Here is a 23,124-nt window from a genome sequence, read left to right on the forward strand (position 1 = left end):
AGTATGGAAAAGAGATTTCTATTCGTATTTAAAGAACATCAGTAATAAAAACATTTCCTTAGCTATGACAAAGAACAGCCTTTGTTTAAGGGTTAGGTATGTCTAAGGAAGTGACTCTTGTTAAGAACTAAGGAATAAAATATAATTCATCTTATCTTGTGTAAGGAAAACTGTCCTAACTTGCAAGCCGCTGAGTGCCAAATTTACATTTAAAGCTAAAGTAATGAAGCCTTTATTTTTTGCCAGAAACTCCCATTTCTCTCCCAAATATATTCTCTATCAAGAAAAAAAGCTCATTATTTTGCATGGTAATGTGTCTTTGCTGATGCAGAAAAGCAACATAATTCAGGATGAAGGATTAATTTAAACTTTCTTATGTACTCTTTTGCAGATAATTAGAATTATTTCTCAGGATCTAAAGGTGGGTTTACAGAGTACACCAAAAAGAATAGCTTTATCCTGGTGAATTGCAAAGGAAGGGTATAGTCCTTTACTCTTCAGGAGGAAGAGGTTCCTGAAAACTGTGGTTAGATGTAGAAATTAACTCAGAACTTTAGACTTCATAGAAACTATAGTTGCAGGAGGTTTGAAGTTTAGGGTGTGTCTATGGAAATTCTTAAGAACAAACAGTATTTACATTCATTTAAATCTTCTCAACGTAATACAAATGACCCTTTATATTCTTTTATTTAGCAATAAGGGATCCATTTTCTTTTTCATTTACTATCCCTTAAGAGAAAATTGGCTTTGTTGCAGATAAGCATGCTCTGAGACATTTCTCCTCCTCCACTATGGCTAATTTTCTTTGGCACTATTCGTTGCCTTTCTGATTTTTAAATGGAGAAATTGTTGACGTCCATCTCCCTGGAGCTCCCCACTCACATCCTGCCCCCTCCTGCTGACTTAGATGCCGTCAGAGTGTGGCTTCATTCTAAAAATCTTTATTTCTGTTCCAACATTAGCTTTTACCTTCCTTTCCTATTCTCAACTGCAGCTTCATCTTTCTCTAATTATCCCCAACAGGATTGAATCATAGTTTTGTGCAATTTATATATACTGAAACTGAATGAAATTTTTGAAGTTGCCCCAAAAATACACAGAAGTAAAATTGAGAATATGCAAGTTCAGTTTAATAAGATTAGATATGAGAAATTAGTGTCATATCCTGCAAATGTATATGAATATGTACGCTAATTTTACGTGTATATGCAGCCCCCCACTTATTTATTTTTATGTGTGTGTGTGTGTGTGTGTGTGTGTATATATATATATAAACACATTTAACCTAAGAAGGACTTGCAGTAAGCTGCTCAAGAACTTTCAGAGGTTCTAACACAGTTGCACATTTCAGCAAAAGCAGGCAATATGCTTACTATCAATTGGTGGCATAATCATTTATTGAGCACTGCTTTGGATTTGTGAACAAATGGACTTATTATACAGCCTTTTGGAGCCTAAATGGTTCTGAAGACAAAAATCTTCTCTGCTATTCCAGTGTAAGGGTTTCAGATCATAAGTAGCAGTCAACTATGAATTCCGGAAGCCAGACCTGTGTCACCTGTCCTCATTCCTTGAAACTTGGAGGTATCCTAGATGAGGTAGGAGATGTCACTGACCCCACCCAACTGGTAGTCATCAGACTTTGGAGGAAGCACAAACATGTTGGAACTTTTGTTCTATTAGTACGCTAAACTGTTAAAGCCTTGATTGTTTTTTTTTTTGTTGTTATCGTTTGTTTGGAGATGGAGTATTGCCCTGTTGCCCAGGCTGGAGTGCAATGGCACAATCTCAGCTCACTGCAACCTCCGCCTCCCTGTTCAAGCAATTCTCCTGCCTCAGCCTCCCGAGTAGCTGGGATTACAGGTGTGGGCCACCACACCCAGCTAATTTTTGTATTTTTAGTAGAGATTGAGTTTCATCATGCTGGCCAGGATGGTCTTGAACTCCTAACCTCATGATCCACCCACCTTGGCATCCCAAAGTGCTGGGATTACAGGCATGAGCCACTGCGCCCAGCCGGTTGTATTGTTTTTTTGATTTATCTCTGAAGCTTGGTTTTTTTTTTTTTATTTTTTAGGAATGATTATATGCATTGACAGTGTACCACATGCTTCAGATTTTATAAGAAGTAAGCTCGGATGTTCCGAGTTCCATGTTGCATAGAGTTATTATCCACGAAAAAATGTCCAAAAAGATGGTTTAGCAAATTTAGGATTGTTTCATCCTAATTTGGTATTCTCTATAGTAGGAGTTTTAGAGTGTTTCTTGTGATAATCATTATCATAGTTAAGATTTATTGAAAATTTACTTAATAAGGTTGAATTTTCATACTGGTTTTGGGACTACTTGGGTGAGATATGTGAAGTAGATTCAAATATTGAAATATTGAGGTACTCTTATAACAGAAAATATCAAAGCTACTGCCATAGTTTATTAGAAATCAGGAGAAAGACTTTTTTTTTATCGTTGGCCTGAATGAGCTGAAGTTCAGAGTAAGACTGTGGTCATTATTCATTACCTCTTTTCTTTCAAACACTAAAACTCTTGGGTTTCTGTGGACAAGGCTGCTTTTTAATGGCATGTTCTCCAAACAGCTGTTAAGCACCCCCCTCCCCAATACCACAGACCACATCTGTTCCCACTGTTGATTAGCTAGAGGGTGGAGAAAGAAGAGAGGCTGTAGCATGTGTAATTACCAGTAATTAATTCTTGTTGAGCCTCCTCATTTCCTTCTATTCTAACTACACCTACTCTTCTTCCTGCCTCTGTTGTAAATTCTGTTTCATGTTGGCTACTTGTGGAAAATAATCTTGATGGTTATACAGCTGTTTTCCTAAAATTTTATATTCACCTAACAGTGAGGCTTTTATTTTTCTTCTGGTGGCAGAATCATTTGATAAGGCATGCCAAATAAGAAAATACCAAAGTAACCAAGCATATCTCTTGGGGCTAGCTTTTCTGCTTATGTTCTTTTACTGTTGATACTATTTCCAACTGTCAAGAAATTATTTTTCAGATATATCCTCTGTTAAAGGAACTGTTGCAAGGCATGATTTAGTATGAGGAAAACAAATGTTAAGACACAGTCCTGGTCCTCAATGTTAATGTGCAGTGTAATTAGAGACTTAAATAATATACATGGAAATATAACTATGTAAATTAACATATATTAATAATATAGTAATTTCCAAAATTGTCAAGATCATAAGGTGGAGGTAGTCTTATACTGTTTTTCTTTCTCTTTGGGATAAAGTTGGGCTAACGGAAATTTAAATTTGAGCATTATTAATATGTCATGGTCAAAGAGAGATATCAAAGGCTTGCTCTTTAAAGAAAGTTCACAGCATATCTTCTTATTTACAAGTCTTAAAAGCGTAGATTTTCTGTAATCCCAGCACTTTGGTAGGCCGGGGCGGGTGGATCGCCTGAGGTCAGGAGTTCGAGACCAGCCTTGCCACCATGGTGAAACCCCATCTCTACTAAAAATACAAAAATTAACCGGGTATGGTGGCAGGTGCCTATAATCCCAGCTACTTGGGAGGCTGAGGCAGGAGAATGACTTGAACCCAGGAGGCGGAGGTTGCAGTGAGCCAAGATCACGCCATTTTACTCCAGCCTGAATGACAAGAGATAGACTCCCTCTCAAAAAAAAAAGGCCTAGATTTTCAAAAGGTGTTGCTTCATGTGAGTCTACTTTCAGGAGGATGAGGTTTGAAGCAAGACATTTCAAAACTGCTTTTTTTGTTTGTTTTAAAATTTATTTGGTCTGTCAGTCAGGATCCTGGCAGGAAAGAGATGACACTGGGATTAATAGGATTTGATAAAGGGGTTGTTCACAAAAATGTGGGCAAGTATAATGAAATCACAAGAGAATTGTGTGAACTCTGGTGCTAGTCATAGGAGGGTTGTTATATGAAGAGAGTCTCTGTTTTGTTTTGTTTTGTTTTTTTTGAGACAGAGTCTCACTCTGTTGCCCAGGCTAGAGTGCAGTGGCGCCATCTCTGCTCACTGCAACCTCTGCCTCCCAGATTCAAGCAGTTCTCCTGCCTCAGCCTCCGGAGTAGCTGGGATTACAGGTGCCCACCACCATGCCTGAGTAGTTTTTGTATTTTTAGTAGAAATGGGGTTTCACCATGTTGGCCAGGCTGGTCTTGAACTCCTGACCTCAGGTGATCTGCCTGCGCCAGTCTCCCAAATTGCTGGGATTGCAGGCGTGAGCCACCGTGGCCATCCGAAGACAGTCTCTTGATTGTGGGTGGATGAACCCCGTCATTCCCTCAGAAGAGACCTGTTGCCCTTCCTAATGCCCTTTTGTTTCTTTTTCTTTTTCTTTTCTTTTCTTTTTTTTTTTTTTTTTTTGAGAGTGAGTCTCTCTCTCTATTGCCCAGGCGGCTGGAGTGCAGTGACGTGATCTCGGCTCACTGCAACCTCCACCTCCCGGGTTCAAACGTTTCTCCTGCCCCAGCCTCCTGAGTAGCTAGGACTATAGGTGTGTGCCACCACACCTGGCTAATTTTTGTATTTCTAAGTAGAGATGGAGTTTCACCATGTTGGCCAGGCTGGTCTCAAACTCCTGACCTCAGGTGATTCACCCACCTTGGCCTCCCACAGTGCTGGGATTACAGGCGTGAGTCACCGCGCCTGGCCTTCCCTGTTTAATTCTTCTTAGTGTCTCCAGTAAACACAAACCAAGAAAGGTGATTTTTCTCTTTGTTAGGACTTCTTGGGAAGACTTCCCTATTCTCTTATTCTATCGTTTTGGGGTTGAGGAGAACTGTTATTTAAGAAGTTATTGTTAGGGTTTCTTGTATTCCTATTGTTGTAATATTCTAAAGCTGACATATTTGTGATAGATCACCAAAGCAGTAGGTATTTTGTACCTAAGCAATAAAAGCAAGTATGTAATGCTGTAGTACCAGAGTTGTGGTTTTTCCCCTGCACAATATATTAACTAAGCAGAAAATGTAAAAGAACAAAGACAATAAAAGTAATGTTTGTTAGTGGTAGTTTGAGATATTTCAGGAGAGATGAGATGTGAAGAAAAGCAATGGCCATATTTAGAAAGCTGCCTCAAACCCAAGAGTATCTATTGAAGTAAACTTGATGACAGACTTTTTTCATCTTCATGAATCATTGTATTCCTATAAAAGCGAAAATTCCTCTTCATCTAAACAAATGGCTTCCACATCTGTTTTCTTAGTTTCTCAAAAGGGTGTCTTCGGCTTGCATTTTTTTTTAAAAAAGTGTTTATCTGTTTAAAATGAAATATCGTCAAAAGCAGTTTATACATCAAAATCCAAGTTGGTCTTCAGCTTGTAAGAATTAGTTGAGAATTATCTGGCGGTGATGGTAGTGGTATAGGGGAAAAAAGAAATCACATTTTGTATTCTACATAGGTAAGTTCTTCCTAACCATATTCTTTAAATTTTATTGACTTAGATTTAATTTTACATGCTCTTTGGTTTGGAGGACCGATTGACTAGGAAACTTGATCGTTGAGAGCGCATTCCAACGTTTTAATGCTCTGGGTTCTGAAAGTAAGTATTTTAAAAATTAGTAGCAGAAGAATTAGTCTGTTAGTCCCATTGACTAGGAACTGATCTGTAGCTGGTTTGATTCTTCTCTTGCTCCCGTAATCAGTTTCCTTCTACCATGTCACTAAGAGAAACACACTTATAACTGGTTTATAAATGTTTTATATGCTTTTCTGAAGCACTTTTTCAACTCCCAGTCTCCTGTGAGTTTGTATACCCTCAGTGGTGTTGGTTTTATATTTTTTAATCTTTAATCTCTTCTTGGGTGACAGGCCACCATGCCCTTGAGCCCATCCTGCCATTTAAAAATAAAGAATGAGAAGCAGCTGAAATGCTGGCTCTTTTGCAGCTGACAGGAATCTGATCTATTGCTTAGATTCTTTGTCTGGTTACAGGCATGCCAGTGGTGTGTGGCTTGTTCTAGCCATGCCATTTGCAGTCACAAGGTTTAAGAGGATGGGAGTAGAGGAAGTTGTCTCCAAGAGAAAGAAAGATTTTTTTTTTTTTTTTTTTTTTTTTGAATGTAGAGGTCAAGGAGAAAGGCTGTAGATTAGCACATGGAGTCCCACTGCAGGTCACAGGACTCCTGGCTTCTTACCACCCAGTGGAATTTCTGGGCCATGATAGAGGTGTTTGTCTTTCAGAAAAGGTTATGTAGGCTCCTCCCACCCCCATCCACCCAAAGCTGTCTGTTGTGTCTGAACAGTGGCTTGCTCTGAGGTTAAAGGTCCATGAAAACTGTGAGACATTTGATGTTATAAAATCTAGTTCATGACAAAAGCAATTAATATAATCACTTATGACTTAGTTTCTCTGGAAGGGTATACTTATCTTTATTGGGTAAGTATAAATGGTAACTGCTAGCAGATAGCACCAAACTTAACGTAAAATAGAACTACCCCCACCTCTTTCCTCCTCCCCAGTGCAGAAGAGAGGCAGTGAAAAGGGTGGTTATGTAGGTGTAGAGGACTCTAGGAGGCTCTTGTGACTTGATTGGTGTTCAGTCTTCCTGTTGAGCCTATCAACATGGCCTCAAGGAAGGGAGCCATTGCAAAAGTTTTGCCTGCTGTTTGTTAAGCCACAGCTTGTAGTTTTGGTTGCACATGACAAAGCAAGGTGCTTTCCTTTTTTGACCTTGTTCAGAGGCTTAATACAATTATTTGTATTAAGCACTAGCCACCTGTTAGGATCATTCTCATTAAAGGTCACTGTGTGGTGCCTGACTGTCTGACTATGGCAGCCTACATCAGATATGCTAGTGGCTCCTGGTTTGTGTGACACCTGCCAATAGTAACAGAAAGAATGGAGATCTGATAGCTGAAAGGGAACAGAAGGTACTGGAGGAGAAATGAGGAATCAGGAGAACCATGGAGCACCTGCCACTCTAGCACCATTACCATGGATTTTGGTGCTACCTTGCCTAGTCTACCTTTTCTCCGGCTACCCCTTCAGTGAACTGTACCAAGCATTTTGAAGGGTTCTGTTATTGTCTGCATGCTGCTATTGCTTTGGTTTATTCATATTAATATATTGCATCTCTGTTAAGCATTGAATTTCTTGTACCTGAAATTCCTTACATCCCCTCTGCTGAACGTCTTCTTTTCTGTCTGCCTCTCTGTGATCTCCATTGAGATGTTCCACAGGCATATCCTATTCAGTTTCAAAACTGCCCTTGCAGTTCTGCTTGCCAACCTGTTTCCCTTCCCTGATTCCCTGTCTCAGTGAATGATGACACTGTTTACCCAGTTGTTAAGCCAGGAACATGGGTATCATTCTTGACTCCTATCTCTTCCTAATGCCTCAAATCCAGCCCAGTGCCAAGTTCTGTAGATTCCACTTCCTAAATATCTGTGATTCTCTATCTCCAGTGTCACTGTAATTATGCTATTCAGGCCTCATTACATCTCCCTGGACACTGCCCCCTCAAGTATTCTCCAGATGTTTTATAGCCAGAGAGAACTCTTTAAACTGCCAGTCTGCTTATGCCACTCCCCAGTTTAAAGTCCTTAATGTGACTTATAAGGCCCTTCACAATTGGGCCTCTCTCCTACCCCCTCTCCATTTCCCCTGAACATTCTAACCTCAACCATACATTTTAAAACTTAATTTTCTTTTTTACTCACCATTCAGTGTTTCCCTGTGTTCTTTGCATCTTCACAAACACTGTTCTTCCATCCTCCTTTTCCTATTATTCCCTATACTCACCTTCCCCTTACACATTATCTGTTTTTATGGACTTTTCTCTTACTTCTGCCCCAGGGGCCCCTGTTATGTATGTGTGTGTATGTAGCATGTGTGTATTTTCCAGTTGCCTATTTGATTCTCTGCTCTACTGGGGGTTATGCACTATAAGAGAGAAGGGATCATGTCTGAATCATTTACAGTTGTGTTCCCTACCACCTACACCTAGCATATGAGAAGAGTTTAGTAAATACTGTTGGTGTTTGAATGAATGAGTTCTTCTTGAGGTCCTAATGACAAGACAATATAGTGCTTCCTATAATTCATATCAAATTCTTGAGCCTTGACCAAATTAGAGAGTGGAAATGCACAGGCTGGGTGCAGTGACTTATACCTGTAATCCCAGCACTTTGGGGGTCTGAGGTGGGAGGATTGCTTGAGACCAGGGTAGGCAACATAGTGAGACCCTGTCTTTACAAAAAAATTAAAAAAAAAAAAATAGCCAGGCTTGGTGCGGTGCGCCTATAGTCCCAACTACTTGGGAGGATTGCTTTAGCCTAGGAGGTCAAGGCTGCAGTGACCCAAGATTGCCCCAGTGCACTCCAGCCTGGGTGACACAGTGAGATCCTGTTTCCCAAAAAAAAAAAAAAAAAAAAAAAAAGCACAAAGTTCAAGACTGAAGGAGATTGCTTTTTTTAAAGCAGTGAGTAGCCAAACCTCATATATCCTTTATATTGCTTCTTCATATTCTGTATCTCCATCCTAAATTACTTTTCTCAACTTGATCTCTGTTTGATTCAGAATTTCTCTGGATTCTTCCCAGTGAAAGTATAAAATATAATGGGACAGGAGAAAATGTGATTGATAAATGGGAATATGTCATTTGATTGATTCTTAAATATATAGTTGACCCTTAAGCAACATGAGTTTGAACTGTGTAAATACATAAATGTTCTTCCACCTCTGCCACCCTGGAGTCGGCAAAACCAGCCCCTCCTCCTCCTCAGCCCTACCCGACGTGAAAATGATGAGGATGAAGACCCTTATGATGATCTACTTCGACTTAATGAATAGTAAAGATATTTTATCTTCCTTATGATTTTCTTAGTAACATTTTTTCTATAGTTTATTGTAAGAAATCATTTTTTTTCTAGTTTATTGCCCACCTTCATATTGTAAGAAGAACATTTTTTTCTCTAGTTTTTTATGTATATAATACATATAAACATACAAAATAATGCATTAACTGTTTATGTTATTGGCAAGGTTTCTGGTCAACGGTAGACTATTAATAGGTTAAGTTTTAAGGGAGTCAAAAGTTATACATGGATTTTTGACTGCAAGGGGATTGGTGCCCCTAACCTCTGCATTGTTCAAGGGTCAACTGTGTTTATTCTAGAGGTATGCCTGAACATGTGTCTACAACACGTTTCTCTGGACAGTTGAACACAATTACATTTCCCTAAAACTAGACCATCTTTCTCAAAGAAGATTTTTTTTCTTAAAGTGCACACGTATGTTTATTGCGGCACTATTCACAATAGCAAAGACTTGGAACCAACCCAAATGTCCATCAATGATGGACTGGATTAAGCAAATGTGGCACATATACACCATGGAATACTATGCAGCCATAAAAAAAGGGTGAGTTCATGTCCTTTGTAGGGACACGGATGAAGCTGGACACCATCGTTCTGAGCAAACTGTCGCAAGGACAGAAAACCAAACATCACATGTTCTCACTCATAGGTGGGAACTGAACAATGAGAACACTTGGACACAGGGTGGGGAACATCACACACCGGGGCCTGTCATGGGATGGGGGAGAGGGGAGAGATAACATTAGGAGATACACCTAATGTAAATGACGAGTTAACGGGTGCAGCACACCAGCATGGCACATGTATACGTATGTTAACAAACCTGCACGCTGTGCACATGTACCCTAGAACTTAAAGTATGATAATAAAAAATAAATAAAAAAGTAAAGTGGGAACCCTCTGTATTTTAATCATAGCTAGCTCATAGAATCTGTTTGTTGAACTTATAGTAGAATGGAGGTGGGCAAGGGATGCCACTTTGTAAAAAATAAAGAGTTGCTTTAAGAGACCATCTAGAAAGTGTGGTCATGATAGAGCATAATTTAGTATTTAGCTCTGGTACTGAGCAAGGGAATTACCCTCTGAGGTGTAGGGCTTAAAACGTTCTCCCTCATCTCACTTCATTTGAAGAAGAGAGTAATTATGGACACTCCAATGACTATTTTGTCACATACTGATCCTAAAAAGGAGCTTTCTAGAAATCAAAATTGCTTCTGTCAAAATGGTGACAGCACCACCTTGGTCACTGTCCAACTTCAGGTTCTCCAGACTACCAGCTGTGTGCTCTTCCAGAATTGAGCTTCAGACCAGGAGCTTAGTAATGACAAGGGACAAGTTGTTAAATCTGCCATTTGTGGGAGCTGGGAGCTCAAAGTTTTCTGGTCAGATTTTCCCATGACCTCAGTTATAAAGAAAATGTTACAGATTCTAGAAAATGCTAATGTCCTTTTTAGCTGTAAGTATTACACTGATTGCAGTGCTTCAGAATTGCCCAACTTCATTATCTGAGCATAGCCAGCCTGACGCCTTCTTCTCAAATAGACAATTATGATCAATTAAGCACTTTTAGGCCTTATAGAATACTTAATTTTATTAGTCAATTATTTGTGCTTTGAAAGAGTTAATGGTAGCTACCCAAGCCATTATTAGAAATTAGAATGTCCCAAAATAGAAAGGCTATTTCCTTTGTGTGTGGCACTGCAGTGGAAAATGCCAAGCATAGTTTTTACTGAGTTAAAGGGTGAGGGAAGGCGGGATGGGGGAGAAAGTTACATGTAAATCATTTAGCCATTAACCTAATGGGTGGGTTTATAAATCCTATTACTATAAGCCCTTTTCATTTCCACTGAGGCCTGGTGCATGCTTGATCCCACTAATGTAAAATTCATTCTGTCTAAGTGATTACTGAAGTAAGACACTTTGAGTCAATTTTAATCAGGTTATGTGAAACTTGCTTGAGCGCTGATATTCACTAAAGCATGGACATAGTTTGGCCATGTCTTAATTAGCCCCCCTGGATGAGTTATATGAGGAGTCAATCAGGGAGCCAAATCTCTGAGCCTTTTCACATGTACATGTTTCTGTGAGCGAAATGAACTGTAGGTAGGGGCTGAAAACACCCACCTCAAAAGCAAGGGGCAAGGACCTTTGGGTGAGTGTGTTTCTGGTCTTAATGAAAATTGTGAATGTTAAGAAATCTGAAAGTTCTATTCTTATGGCGAGTTGGAGCATCCTCAATGGTACTTATGATTAAACAAATCAGAATTTCAGGTTTGGTTAAATATGTGGATCTTCTTTCTAGAAAAATGCACGTAAGCAGACATTCAAATCTTTGCTGACAATTTCAGGGGATTTTCAGATTTCTTGACCTTAGGTTAATACCTACTGCTCCAGTTTTAATTTTAGTGTCTTAGGTTTTTTGTTTTTTGTTAACTGGGGATATAATATTTAAGATTGTATAGGCTCATATTGAGCTCTTGTGTCAGTGAGTAGATTTGGTTCAAGTGTGCTTTAAGGTCAGCTTTACAAGCTGTCCACTGTCCTGTGTCAGATATAACCCCAAGAATGGCAGGAATACTTGTAAATTCAAGTGAAACATATAGGACATGAGCTTCTAGACTGGAAGAGGAATGGAGAATAAGAATATTGTGAAAGGGAGGTTTCTTTAAAGGTGAAAACTGAGTTCTTAAAGGTCAGCATATAAAGTAGGTTTTTAAGAATCCACAGGATGAATAAATAATCATGCTGGGGACAAGAAATTATAAAACATGTTATAAGACAGGGAAGAAATTCACTTTTCCTTTCACACATTCAAAGGCATAGTTTGTGGTATTTTAAGTTTTGGTATCAAAATAATAGCCCTGTCATATTGTAGGGCAATAATGGAGAGATTCTCATAAATAGTATTAAATTTGTCTTTTTGGGAGGAGAAACCTTTCAGAAATTGTTGTTTATTCAGTGTGTTTTATATTCTTCACACATGAGCTACCAGAAGGTCTAGGTTGTAAATTAAGGATTTAAAACAAAATCAGTTTATCTGGAAACTGTAGTTGTATGGGAGAGGTACACTTATAGTCAAGTTTATAATTAATGGGCCTTTGTCATTGGAATAGAAATTCTTTTCTCTTGAGTGAATATTTGTTTACATAACATGCATTGTGTTTGAAGGTGGGATCAAAACTGATTCACTCTTCACTTTTTGCATGGAAAGAGTGGGCATTTAAATGTGTACTGTGTGTGGGCTTCATTGCAGGTCTTTGTAACCAACTTTAGGGTCCTGTTGTTGTAGAGATGCACTTACTGATCGATAATGGCTTTGCTCTTCTCAAGCTGGACCACTAGGCGTTTTCTTCCTTTTACTAGAGCCTAAAAAATAAATATTTATTGAATTATTACTTTGTGCCAGGCATTCCGTTAGGTTTAATGCCCATGATATAATCTCTGCCTATAATTTGCTTATGGTCTCTTAATCTGACCTTTTTTAATACAGTGGTGTGTTGTGGTATGCACAGAGTACTTTGGGGGATACATAGGACTAGGATAGTCGTTAATATCATTGGGTTGGGGAGTCTCGAGAAGGCTTTTCTGACGGTATTAAGTTCCTTGTGAAATAAGTAGGTGTTAGGTAATAATAACCCCTAACATTTATTGAGCTCTTAGGTCCCAGAGATCGTACAAAACAAAGTACATACACTATTAAATTTAATGCTCACAATAGCCCTGTTAGGAAGCTTCAGTTGCTATCTCCATTTTACAGTTGAGGAATTGGAAGGTTAGAGAGGTTATATTGTTTGCCAGAGGTCATTGCACAGCTTATTAGCAGTGCTGTTAGGCTTTGAACCCAGGGAGCCTATATTAGGGTTTTCCGGAGAAACAGCCAGTAGGAGAGGTGGTGTGTGTGTGTGTGTGTGTGTGTGTGTGTGTGTGTGTGTGTGTGTGAGAGACATTTATTGTAGAGGCTGTCAAGTCTGAAATCTGTAGGGCAGGCTGGCAGCCCAGGGAAGAGTTGATGTTTCACCTACAGTTGGAAAGCAGTCTGTAGCAGAATTCCTTCTCCCTTGAGGGACCTCAGTCTTTTTCTTTTAGGGCCGTCAACTGATTGGATGGGGCCCACTCACACTGTGGTGGATATACTGCTGTACTCAGAGTCAACTGATTTAAATGTTAATCTCATTTTTAAAAAATAGCTTTACAGTGACATCTAGACTGGTGTTTGACCAAATATCTGAGTACCATGACTTAGCTAAGTTGACACATAAGATTAATCATCACACAGCCTAACTTCTCAACTCACATTTTTAACCACTTGGGGAAACAGCATGTAAAAACATAGAAGCAAGAAAAAAAGCACAGCATGTTTAATGAACCTAAAATATTTTGGGAGGGCTGGATTGAAGGTGCATGTAGGAAGTGTTAGAAGATGAGATAGGCCTCAACTAGATGAGTCTCAAGGACAGGCTCAGGGGGTTGAATATTATTTCAAGGAGTACATTTTATTCTAGAAAGAACACTGGCAAAGTGTGAAGATTGGCTTGGGAGGTAGTGATGCTAGAGACAGGTAGGCCAAGTGAGTGATGGGTGTCTGAAGGAAGGATATGGGAATGCAGAAAAGGTGCCACATTGGAAAGATGCAGTATAGTTAGTGTAACATATGTGGGCTCATTGGATTAGAAAGGAAACCATTTGGGGCCGGGCGCGGTGACTCACACCTGTAATCCCAGCGCTTTGGGAGGCCGAGGAGGGTGGCTCACCTGAGGTCGGGAGTTCCAGGCCAGCCTGGCCAACATGGTGAAACCCCGTCTCTACTGAAAATATGAAAACTAACTGGGCGTGGTGGCACCCGCCTGTAATACCAGCTACTCGGGAGGCTGAGGCAGGAGAATTGCTTGAACCTGGAAAGTAGAGGTTGCAGTGAGCCGAGATCGTGCCACTGCACTCCCAGCCTGGGCGACAGAGCGAGACTCCATCTCAAAAAAAAAAAAGATAGAAAGGAAACCAGTCCTTTGTTCCGGTTGAAGGTTTCTGGAGGGGCCAATTATCATCTTTGGAGCTGGTTAAGGGTTTGGAGGAGATGGGTGGGATTTATAATGAATGCTTATGGGACCAACAGTTGAATGTGTGCCTGGAGAGAGAAAACGCTGTCATCAGTGTGTATCACTGATTCTCAACCAGTGCAGTTTTGCTCCTCCTAGGAAGTGTTTGGCAATATCTGGACACAATTTTGGTTGTCACAGCTGGAGAGAGGAAGAGCACACGGGCATATGTGTGCACTCATACTACTGATGAAATCTAGTGGGTAGGGGCTAGGGATGTTGCTAAACATCCCACAATAGACACAGGATAGCTCCTTATAATAAATAATTATTCAGCCTAAAATGTTAATAGTACTGAAGTTGAGAAATCTTGATATATGTGTATAGGTGTATATATACTCCCTAAGTGTGGAAAAGAAATCTCAACAGGTGTTGTATGTTATTATGTATTTTAAATGTACCCACTCACATTAAGTGCATAAAGATGTATCCAGGCAACTTGTGAGAACTTACATGTTTCTAGTTATTTTACAACCACATAGCCCTCAAAAGCAACCTAGAATATGGAAATATATCCTCACAATGCTAGTTATCCTTGTTAGATACACTAGTGCCACCTTTTCCTAATATTGAAGAAGTAAATGTGGTTGAAAGACAAACCAACCAAATATAATGAAGAGACTTTTCTACATGTCAAAGTTGGATTCTAGATTTTTAGATCTGCAAGGAATCTCAACCTCTTCATTTTATAAATAAGGATGTTGAGAGCTAGAAAGGGAAACCAGCTTGGTCTCAAATCACTTAGCTGGTAATTGGCAGTTTAAACAAGTACTCTGATTCCAGACCCTAGACTTTAAAAAAAAAAAAACAAAAAAAAAAAGAATATTTGTATAACATTTTATCTATGCAAAGCACTTTTTAAGCATATGGTTCTTTTTATTCTTACCTAGCTCAGGGAGCAAGGTGGGAATATCACCCCAATTTTAGAGAAAGTAAAACTAAGGTTTAAAGGCAGTAAGTAGCCCAGTATCACAAAAGTGTTTAGTGAAGACAGAAAGTACGATGCTTATTAAATCCATAGCCCATGTTTCTTGAGCATTTTTAGAGAAGACACAAATCTAAGAATAACAGAGAATAGGAAAAAGACAATCTAATAGACTAAGGATGAAATAAATTGTTCATCAAGTGGGAGAACTGAGTGGTACTGAGTCCTGCTTGGCAGTTGCTGAAATTTGGAATGTGGGACGCTTAGGTAATGGTTGGATTATCAAATATCATAATATTTATATTAATATTTCATCTGCCTTTCTCTTCCCTAGCCTTCAAAACCATTTATTTTACTACCCCTGTTATGCTAATGTATTGTTTAATTTCCAGTTTATTTCTGATTTTATATAATTGATAATGGAAGAATCCTAAAGCCATTGAGATTTCAGTTGTCATTCTGTTTCTGCATTATTTGTTTAGAATTTCACCTTTCTCAACATTTTCTTAACTTGTAGGATATCCTTTGTGTTTAATATCTGCATCACACACCAAAGTGGGTTTCTCATTAATATGTAATACTATAGTAGACATGTTTTTGGAGTAGGACCTTGAAACTTTTTTTTTAAGCTGTGGAAAGCTGGTGTTTTCTCTCTATTGTTTAGTATTAGTAAGTACTCTTTTAGTCTGTAATAGCATCTAAAAACATTTCATAACCTTTGGATGCTTTGCAAAACAACAGTATTCTATTTTAACAAAATACAAAGACTCAGGTGTTATCCTGAACTTATTAGGAGAGCCTACAAATACACATCTTGGTAGTAGTTGGTCTTAGGTTGCTGCTGTTGTTAACCTTGGCACACAAAAAAAGCATCTTTCTGCTTAGTAAACCATATCATGGGTGTATTCATGAACAAATTATTTTCTTTAGAAAACAATTTTTGATACACATCTAAATTTCCTTTCTAGTTCCCACTACCCTTTTCCAGCCTTCAGAAGCTCAGACTGGGGTTAAAATTCCTTTTCGTATTATTTTAATTATTGCTCTCCCCACCTCCACCCCTTTCCTGTTTCCCCCTCCTCTTTTCCCCTAACGGCACTGTTCTGCAAAGCCTGCAATGATTGATATGATGGCAGTGCTGTCATTCTTTTTAACCAAAAAAAAAGTCATTTTTGTTCTAGTTATTTTAATAGAGTCCCATTAAAGATGTATTGCTGACTGAAATATCGGCATGAAGGGCTCTCACTGAGCTGAGCCCAGGAATTAAGAAGTCAGGAAATCGGCTGCTGCATTGCAAGAGAGCCTTGTGTGACACCGAGTCTCCTGATTGGGGAGATCATTACTGCTATTATGACTCGACTTGCGTAGGAATTTTAAATTCCATCTGAATGTCAGTAATAACCCTCTTAGCAAATTATCCTGAATAAAATCACGAAGGCATTTTATATAATAGGTGTTGAATTACTGGATAGATTTGCTAATTAAATACTCTTTGTTCTGCTGCAGTTGACATTACAGGGTAAGATCTTGAACAATTATTCTCAACAGCTGTACTTTGTTAAGGGAAAAATTAACCACAAAGTTTATTTTTTTACACTTGAAGTTGGCAGATTTTTGAAATGTGCTTGAAAAAATTCCATCATCCAATTGGTAATGAGTAGATAAATATGCAGGTGTTGCTGTGAAATCAGATAACTGCAGACTGCCTTATTAATGAATTTAGCAAGCCTTTATAGCCCTGTTTTCTAGCCGTTAGCACTTATAAAGTGATTTTTCTGTCAGAATGGGCAGCTTTAATATTACACTTGTCACTTCAAAGTGAACTTATGAATGGTCATCTTGTAATCATGGTACCTTGTGTCTAGTAGACCTTTCTGGGTACTTGTGGCTATTTTTTAAAATGTGTTTCTTCAATGGGGAAAATATCTGTAATGTGTAAGTTTTTGATTGTTGGCTTCTGGGACATTTATGTGGTATGAGGCTTTATTTTATTTTATTTTAGAAGGTAGTGGGACATAATGAAAAGAAAATGAAACAAAGTCCAGCTTCTAGATCAAGCTCTTGGGCAAAATCTCAGAGCCTGATTTTCCTCATCTGTCAGTTGGGATTTATAATACTGTGTACCCCTTAGGATTATTCACTTAGCATTCTATAAATGTTTATTAACAGCTCCCATGTACCAGGCCTCTGGTAGATAGTAAGAATTTGGTAGCTCCCTGGGTATCTAACAGCTGAGCCCTCCCCAGTGAGCAGTTTGAGTTGAGGGCTGGACTTGAGGGCAGCTTTCAAGTATTTCTGCTCATTAGCACTTGGATAAGCATTGGACTAGAGAGGGCACTATGATACCCACCATCTAGAACTGCTTAGTGAAAAAACATGACAGGTTAGGGGTCAGACTGGTTGTGGGTTGTCTTGTATAGAATGGGCTGAAGAGTTGACAAACTGTGGTGAGGACCTTGAACCTGAGACAGAACATTGTCATCAGCTACTCGTGAGGCCCACTGAAAAGATGGTAAGATCCACAGAAATCAGTACAACCTCTGTAGAGAGCTATTGGGTTATATTTATTTTTAAAAATTTGAAACATAACAACCTTTGACCCAGCACGTCCACTTGTCTTGTTACTGGCAGATTTGTATATTACACATGTATAGGGATTATTTGTTGAAGTATGGTTATAACGGTAAAGAGTAGAAACAACTTTTGTGTTCATTAATAGAAAGAACACTAGTTAAATAAATTACGTTCTATTTATACAATGGGGTACTATGTAGTCATTAAAAAATAATAAGGCAGCTCTTTATGTGTGGATTTGAAATAACCTCTAGGATAAGTGCTAGGTGAAAAAAGCAGTTGCGGCGTAATCTATAGTTTACCATTTCTGCAAAAAAAAAGACATCCACCAAAAGGTTTCTGCCACCAAAAGGTTTCTGCCACCAAAGAAAATCGTTTTGGTAGCAGTCCTCAGGTTATGCATGGCAATGGTTGTGAGTTGGTGACAGGATGGAGTAGGGGTGGATGATGGATCTGAAAGGTGAAGGTTGCCAGTTCACATTGAAGGTACACTCAGGGATGACATAGTAGATTTGGTTCATGTTGTGAAACAAGAGTAGAAGAAATTGGTTATTGAATATGTGGAGTTGTAGTAAAAGGTTGACAATCTGCTCCTCAGGTATTTTATTGAGGTAACAGTTATGTTATGGTGTTGTCTATTGTGATGAGGAAAGCTAAGTCTAGCAAACTGTGAGACGCAGAGGATAAAGAGGACCCTTGATAAGTAGTTCTGTTCTCACTATGATTAATTTGCCTTGGGTTGATCTCATTATTGCCCTTTCCCTAAAGGAATTGTCAAGTATTCTCCCACAATGCCTTTCCCTGCAATTTAAATGTTAAAAAATGAAGATGAAGTTGGGGAGAGTGAGTGTTTTTTATGTTAGCTGAATTTTAGTGTCTAGTGGAAAAGTAATTGGGATTACTACAGGACCTATTAGTCACCTGGCAAACAGTTTTTTGAGTGCCTGTTATAGTGAAGTCTGCACTTAGGCATCAACACATGGTCTGACCTCCAGGAGCTTGTAGTCTAGTTTGGGGTGGCTAGGTGGGAGCTAATAACATAAAACATCATTGAAGTACTAGTAGAATAATGCAAACACAGATGAGAAGAGAGAGACAGGTATGGGCTGGGCCAGTCAGCTCATGCAAAGATTTGAGCTGAGGGTTGTAAAATTCAATGACAGGAAAAGGACTGGGGAAGGAATTCCAGGTAGGAGACACACTGCATGAGTGAAGGCATGAAAAGATGAGTCTATACACAGTTAACTGTTGGAAGACTGGGAGATTTATTCTGTCCAGCAAGAGGATCTGTGTAAAAGAATAACAGGCCATACAAGTGGAACAGTGGTTTAGGTGCAGTTGCAGAATTTGGTCTTGACCTTGTAGGCATCGGAGAGGCATTGAAAACATTTAGGAGATTGGTAATGATATTCAGGGTGAGTTGATGAGACCTAAAGCCAGTAGAGATGCGAGTTGGTTCATCCTCAGTGACAACCTCATTTCCATGGAGTCAGACGCTTTCCACCTTGCAGCCAGCCCTGCTCAGCATGTTAGCTTGCACCTAGGAATGGCCCTTCATAGCCATGGTGATGGTTGCCACTGCTCCAAGCAGCCCTCAGTCTAAAAAGGTAGTCCCCCACCGCCTGCCCTCTCAAATCAGGAAGGAAAACCTTTCACAGAAGCATCCTACAGGGATTCTCCTTAAGTTTAATTGGCCAGGATTCTGTTCACATGCACACGCCTAAACTGATCGCTGTTTCCAGAATGGAATTGCCATGATTATCTTAGTCCAATGGTCCTTAAGCCAGCTTGCAATGTAAGAATACTGTCGGGGCCAGGTATTGTGTTTTTTGTTTTTTGTTTTTTTAAGATCCCCAGGTAATTCCACTGTACAGTCAGTATTAAAACTACTGGCTTACCCTAATCAGAATTCACCATTCACCACCCCCAGGGCAGGAGAAAGGGCTTCCTTGTCTAAGAACATAATACAGTGAACATCTGAACAAAACTGGGAGATAGTAATAAAGGGCAGGGGGCAATAAAAAATGGAAAGTAATGGATATATATAAAAGATACTCTAAAGACAGGATTTACAAAGCTCTGTGATAGGGAAGACAGGAAAGAAGTGACACCATGAAACTTGAGCTTAGTTGACAAGGAGGACTATTGAAGTAGGAGAAATAAATATGAATGAAATAAACCTTTATTTGGTCTATTGGAAAAGTGACCTCAGCTTTAGACTGATGCTTTGAAAGATGGGTGATAGCAGAGAGGCAATAGCATGGAGTGACTAAGGCCCCATACTCGTCAGAATGCTTGGGTTCATATCCTTGTTTTGTCATTACTAGGACACTAATTTCTCTTTGTCTTTTGGCATCTAACAAATGAGGCTATTAATAGTAGCTACCCCTTGGAGATCTAGGGGAATGAAATGAGAAAATGCACAAGGTGTTCCTTGCACAGCATCTAGCACATGTATTTTAAACACACACCCTCCCCCACACACCCCCCACACACACACTTTCTCTCTGAGTCCTAATTATGTCATATTACTATTTTTTAAGAGGCTGTTTGTTAAAATATGTGTTACTTCTGATCTGGCTCAAAATAATTTATATCAGTTTTTATTTCTATCCACATTGTAGCCTAAATATCTCTGAAGGGCCTGGGGACAGACTCATCAACAGCTATTATCCTTGTTGGTCTTCATTCACTGAATGTTTCTTGAGTCCCACCTTTTTACTGGCTACTGTGGTAGCTCCAGGCAATATAGTGAAAATCTATCTACTCTCTTTCTTCAATGAATTTAGTCTAGAGAAGAATTTTAAGTGTAGTATGCTTTTTTTTTTTTTAACTTTTTAAGATCCTGAATACCATGAGTAAGAATTGCCAGATTTGAAATGCTTTGTTAAGCTTTTTTTAGGCATGCAGTTCTATTTAAGTATTAGTAATGAGAATAGTTTGCTTTTTTGCCATGTTATAGAGATATTTTATTGTGTGTTTATTAAAGATATATACCTGTGTATATGCATGCATATCTCTGGCTCAGAATCAGCATAGAGGCAAACTTATTTTTAGATTACATTGATGTTACTGTTATTTTAAGGGCTGTCGTTAGAAAACCTTCAAGAGCTTTAGAAATATATGGAAATGGCAAATCATTGAGAGCTACCTATCTCTATGTGCTTCTATTTATGTCTTTATAATTGTGTAATGTATTAATCTTGACTTTTGTTTCATTTAGATTTTGATGCATACAAAAGAGATGGTACAAAAGGTAATGTTGAGCATTTTCATTGTATAAAACTCTTAAATATTGTAACTGGTAATGTTTTTGTATTCAAGGAAAACTGTAACCCAAACAGACTGGAAATTGCTTCCTAGGTTGCCTAGTTTACATTTATAATCCCTCCTAAAGTATTACAGCTTTTTTCTTTTACCAACACTGATATGATCTAGCCCCTGCTTGAAGCCTATATGTGAGTGTTTCAAGCAAATTAGTAACAGTGCTAATTAGAGTTTATTTCCAGGCCTTTATACTGTATGTGCTCTAGTGTTGTTTGTTATGATTGATTTTTTTTGGCACTCTTCATATTCTACTAAATACTGTTTGCAACTGTATTAAGAATTTAACATGGATTTGTGCCTCTGAATTTATAGAATCCATTATGTTTCCGCTTCTTAAATTGCCATGACCACTAAGCATGTGGTACAGTGGATAAATATAGACCCCATTTCCTAGTCTTTTATTCTCTTTTTTCTCATTATTTAATTTGATATTTTGTTTCTGTTGAAACTAGACACAGTTCTCCTTCCACTCCACTCTCTATTTTAAGAAAATTTGAGAGATTTTCTTGATGTCAGGGTGCTTGCCTTTCTGGTTTATAGGGGCTTAATCTTCAATTGTATACCCTGACAATATAAATAATAATTAACATAAACTTTTGAAAAGTCTGTGGAGCCTGTAATATCTGTAGTATGGAAAATCTTTAGTTTCATTGTATGTAATGGTCACTGTGTTTTTGTTAATTTTTATAATTTTTGCTTTTCATTAGATGAATCTTGAAGTTATTTATGGAGATACAGATTCAATTATGATAAACACCAATAGCACCAATCTGGAAGAAGTATTTAAGTTGGGAAACAAGGTGAGATAATTTTATGGAATTATCTGCTTTACTTATTTTTGTGAATTCTGTTTTTAACATGGGACACTATAAATTCATGTATATATGAATGTGTGTGCTTCTGAAAATAATAAACTTGGTGTCTCTCAATTCTTCTATTTTTCTTTATTATTTTTTTCTGAGACAGGATCTCACTCTGTCACCCAGGCTTGAGTGCAGTGGTGCGATCAGGGCTCACTGAAGCCTTGACCTCCTGGGCTGAAGTGATCCTCCCGCCTCAGCCTCCTGAGTAGCTGCGACCACAGGCACTCGCCACCATGCTCAGCTAATTAAAAAAATTTTTTTTTTGTAGAGATTTCTTTTTGCCCAGGCTGGTTTTGAACTCCTGGGTTCAAGCGATCCTCCCGCCTTGGCCTCCCAAAGTTCTGGGATTACAGGCATGAGCTTCCATGCCCAATCCTTTTGTGTTTTTTTGTTTGTTTGGTTGGTTGGTTTTTTTTGAGACATAATCTCGCTCTGTGGTCAGGCTAGAGTACAGTGGCGTGATCTTGGCTCATTACAACCTCCGACTCGCTGGTTCAAGCAATTCTACTGCCTCAGCCTCCTGAGTAGCTGGGATTACAGGTATGCACCATCACACCCCCCTAGTTTTTGTATTTTTAGTAGAGACGGGGTTTCACCATGTTGGCCAGGGTGGTCTCGATCTCCTGACCTTGTGATCCACCTGCCTTGGACTCCCAAGTGCTGGGATTATAGGCATGAGCCACCGCACCCGGCCCCCTCTTGTTTTTAATTTCTATTCCAGCTGTTTGTTTCAAGGATGAAATTCAAAGGTATTTATTTTTTTCTTTAAATGGTAGATCCATTTTTCCTTTGAAAACAGTCTAAGTGTTATGTGTTTAAGATGTGTTCACGTTGGTACTTACTACATTGTGTGATTCATATGTCTGGTAGGATTCAGGTACATTTTATACATAAATACATACATATACACTCACAACTGTAATTTTTATAGGATTACTTAAAATATATTTGAAAAGACAAGGGAGGGGACATTTTAAAATAATCATTTGTAGCCTCTTAATAGCAATTTGCAATCGCAATTCACAGTGTTTTAGAAACACTTGCTATGTTAAGATATTGTCCCAATGAACTAAAACTAAGATACCATCTTACAAACTGACGACTTCCTATCTTTCCCTCCTGGAATATGTGGAATTTGAATGGTAATCTTCACTTGACAGCAAGCCTGGCACATTGTACTTATACTGGGCCTTGAAAAGTTGAATATTTTCCCTGGAGGCGATGTTCTGTGCCTTGACCCTGTCAGAAAGAGCAGAGGACTCTTTATTTATTTGTTCAGCATACAGTTGTTTGCTTATAGTCAAGGTGTTAAGGGAGATCTTAAACATTATTTTAATAGTCAAAGTTTGACTTCTTTATTTCTGGCCACATATTTACTTGTTGGACTATCTGTTCACTAACTAACTGAATAGTTTGGAGGCAAGTACTATACATATGTATTAAGTCTTTACATTCAACAAAGACTGTTTGATAATTTTCATATATTACCTGGGGCTGATCTAGCCAGTCCTGTCCTTTGGTTGCATG

At 38.7% G+C, this 23,124-nt stretch overlaps 1 protein-coding gene across 2 annotated transcripts in view; it reads left to right on the forward strand.

Moving 5' to 3' along the window:
* POLA1 (DNA polymerase alpha 1, catalytic subunit) overlaps positions 1-23,124 on the forward strand; it is a 308,663-nt gene that overhangs the window by 94,702 nt on the left and 190,837 nt on the right. For both annotated transcript variants that reach the window (XR_007722739.1, XM_050777347.1), the window contains exons 27-28: positions 20,631-20,663; positions 21,442-21,534. Coding sequence is in view for 1 of the 2 variants with exons in the window: in XM_050777347.1 (XP_050633304.1) it covers positions 20,631-20,663; positions 21,442-21,534 (126 nt within the window). In the remaining variant the exon portion in view is untranslated. The remainder of the gene's footprint in view (positions 1-20,630; positions 20,664-21,441; positions 21,535-23,124) is intronic.

This window comes from Macaca thibetana, chromosome X (genome assembly GCF_024542745.1).
Source record: "Macaca thibetana thibetana isolate TM-01 chromosome X, ASM2454274v1, whole genome shotgun sequence".
Taxonomy (NCBI): Eukaryota; Metazoa; Chordata; class Mammalia; order Primates; family Cercopithecidae; genus Macaca; species Macaca thibetana.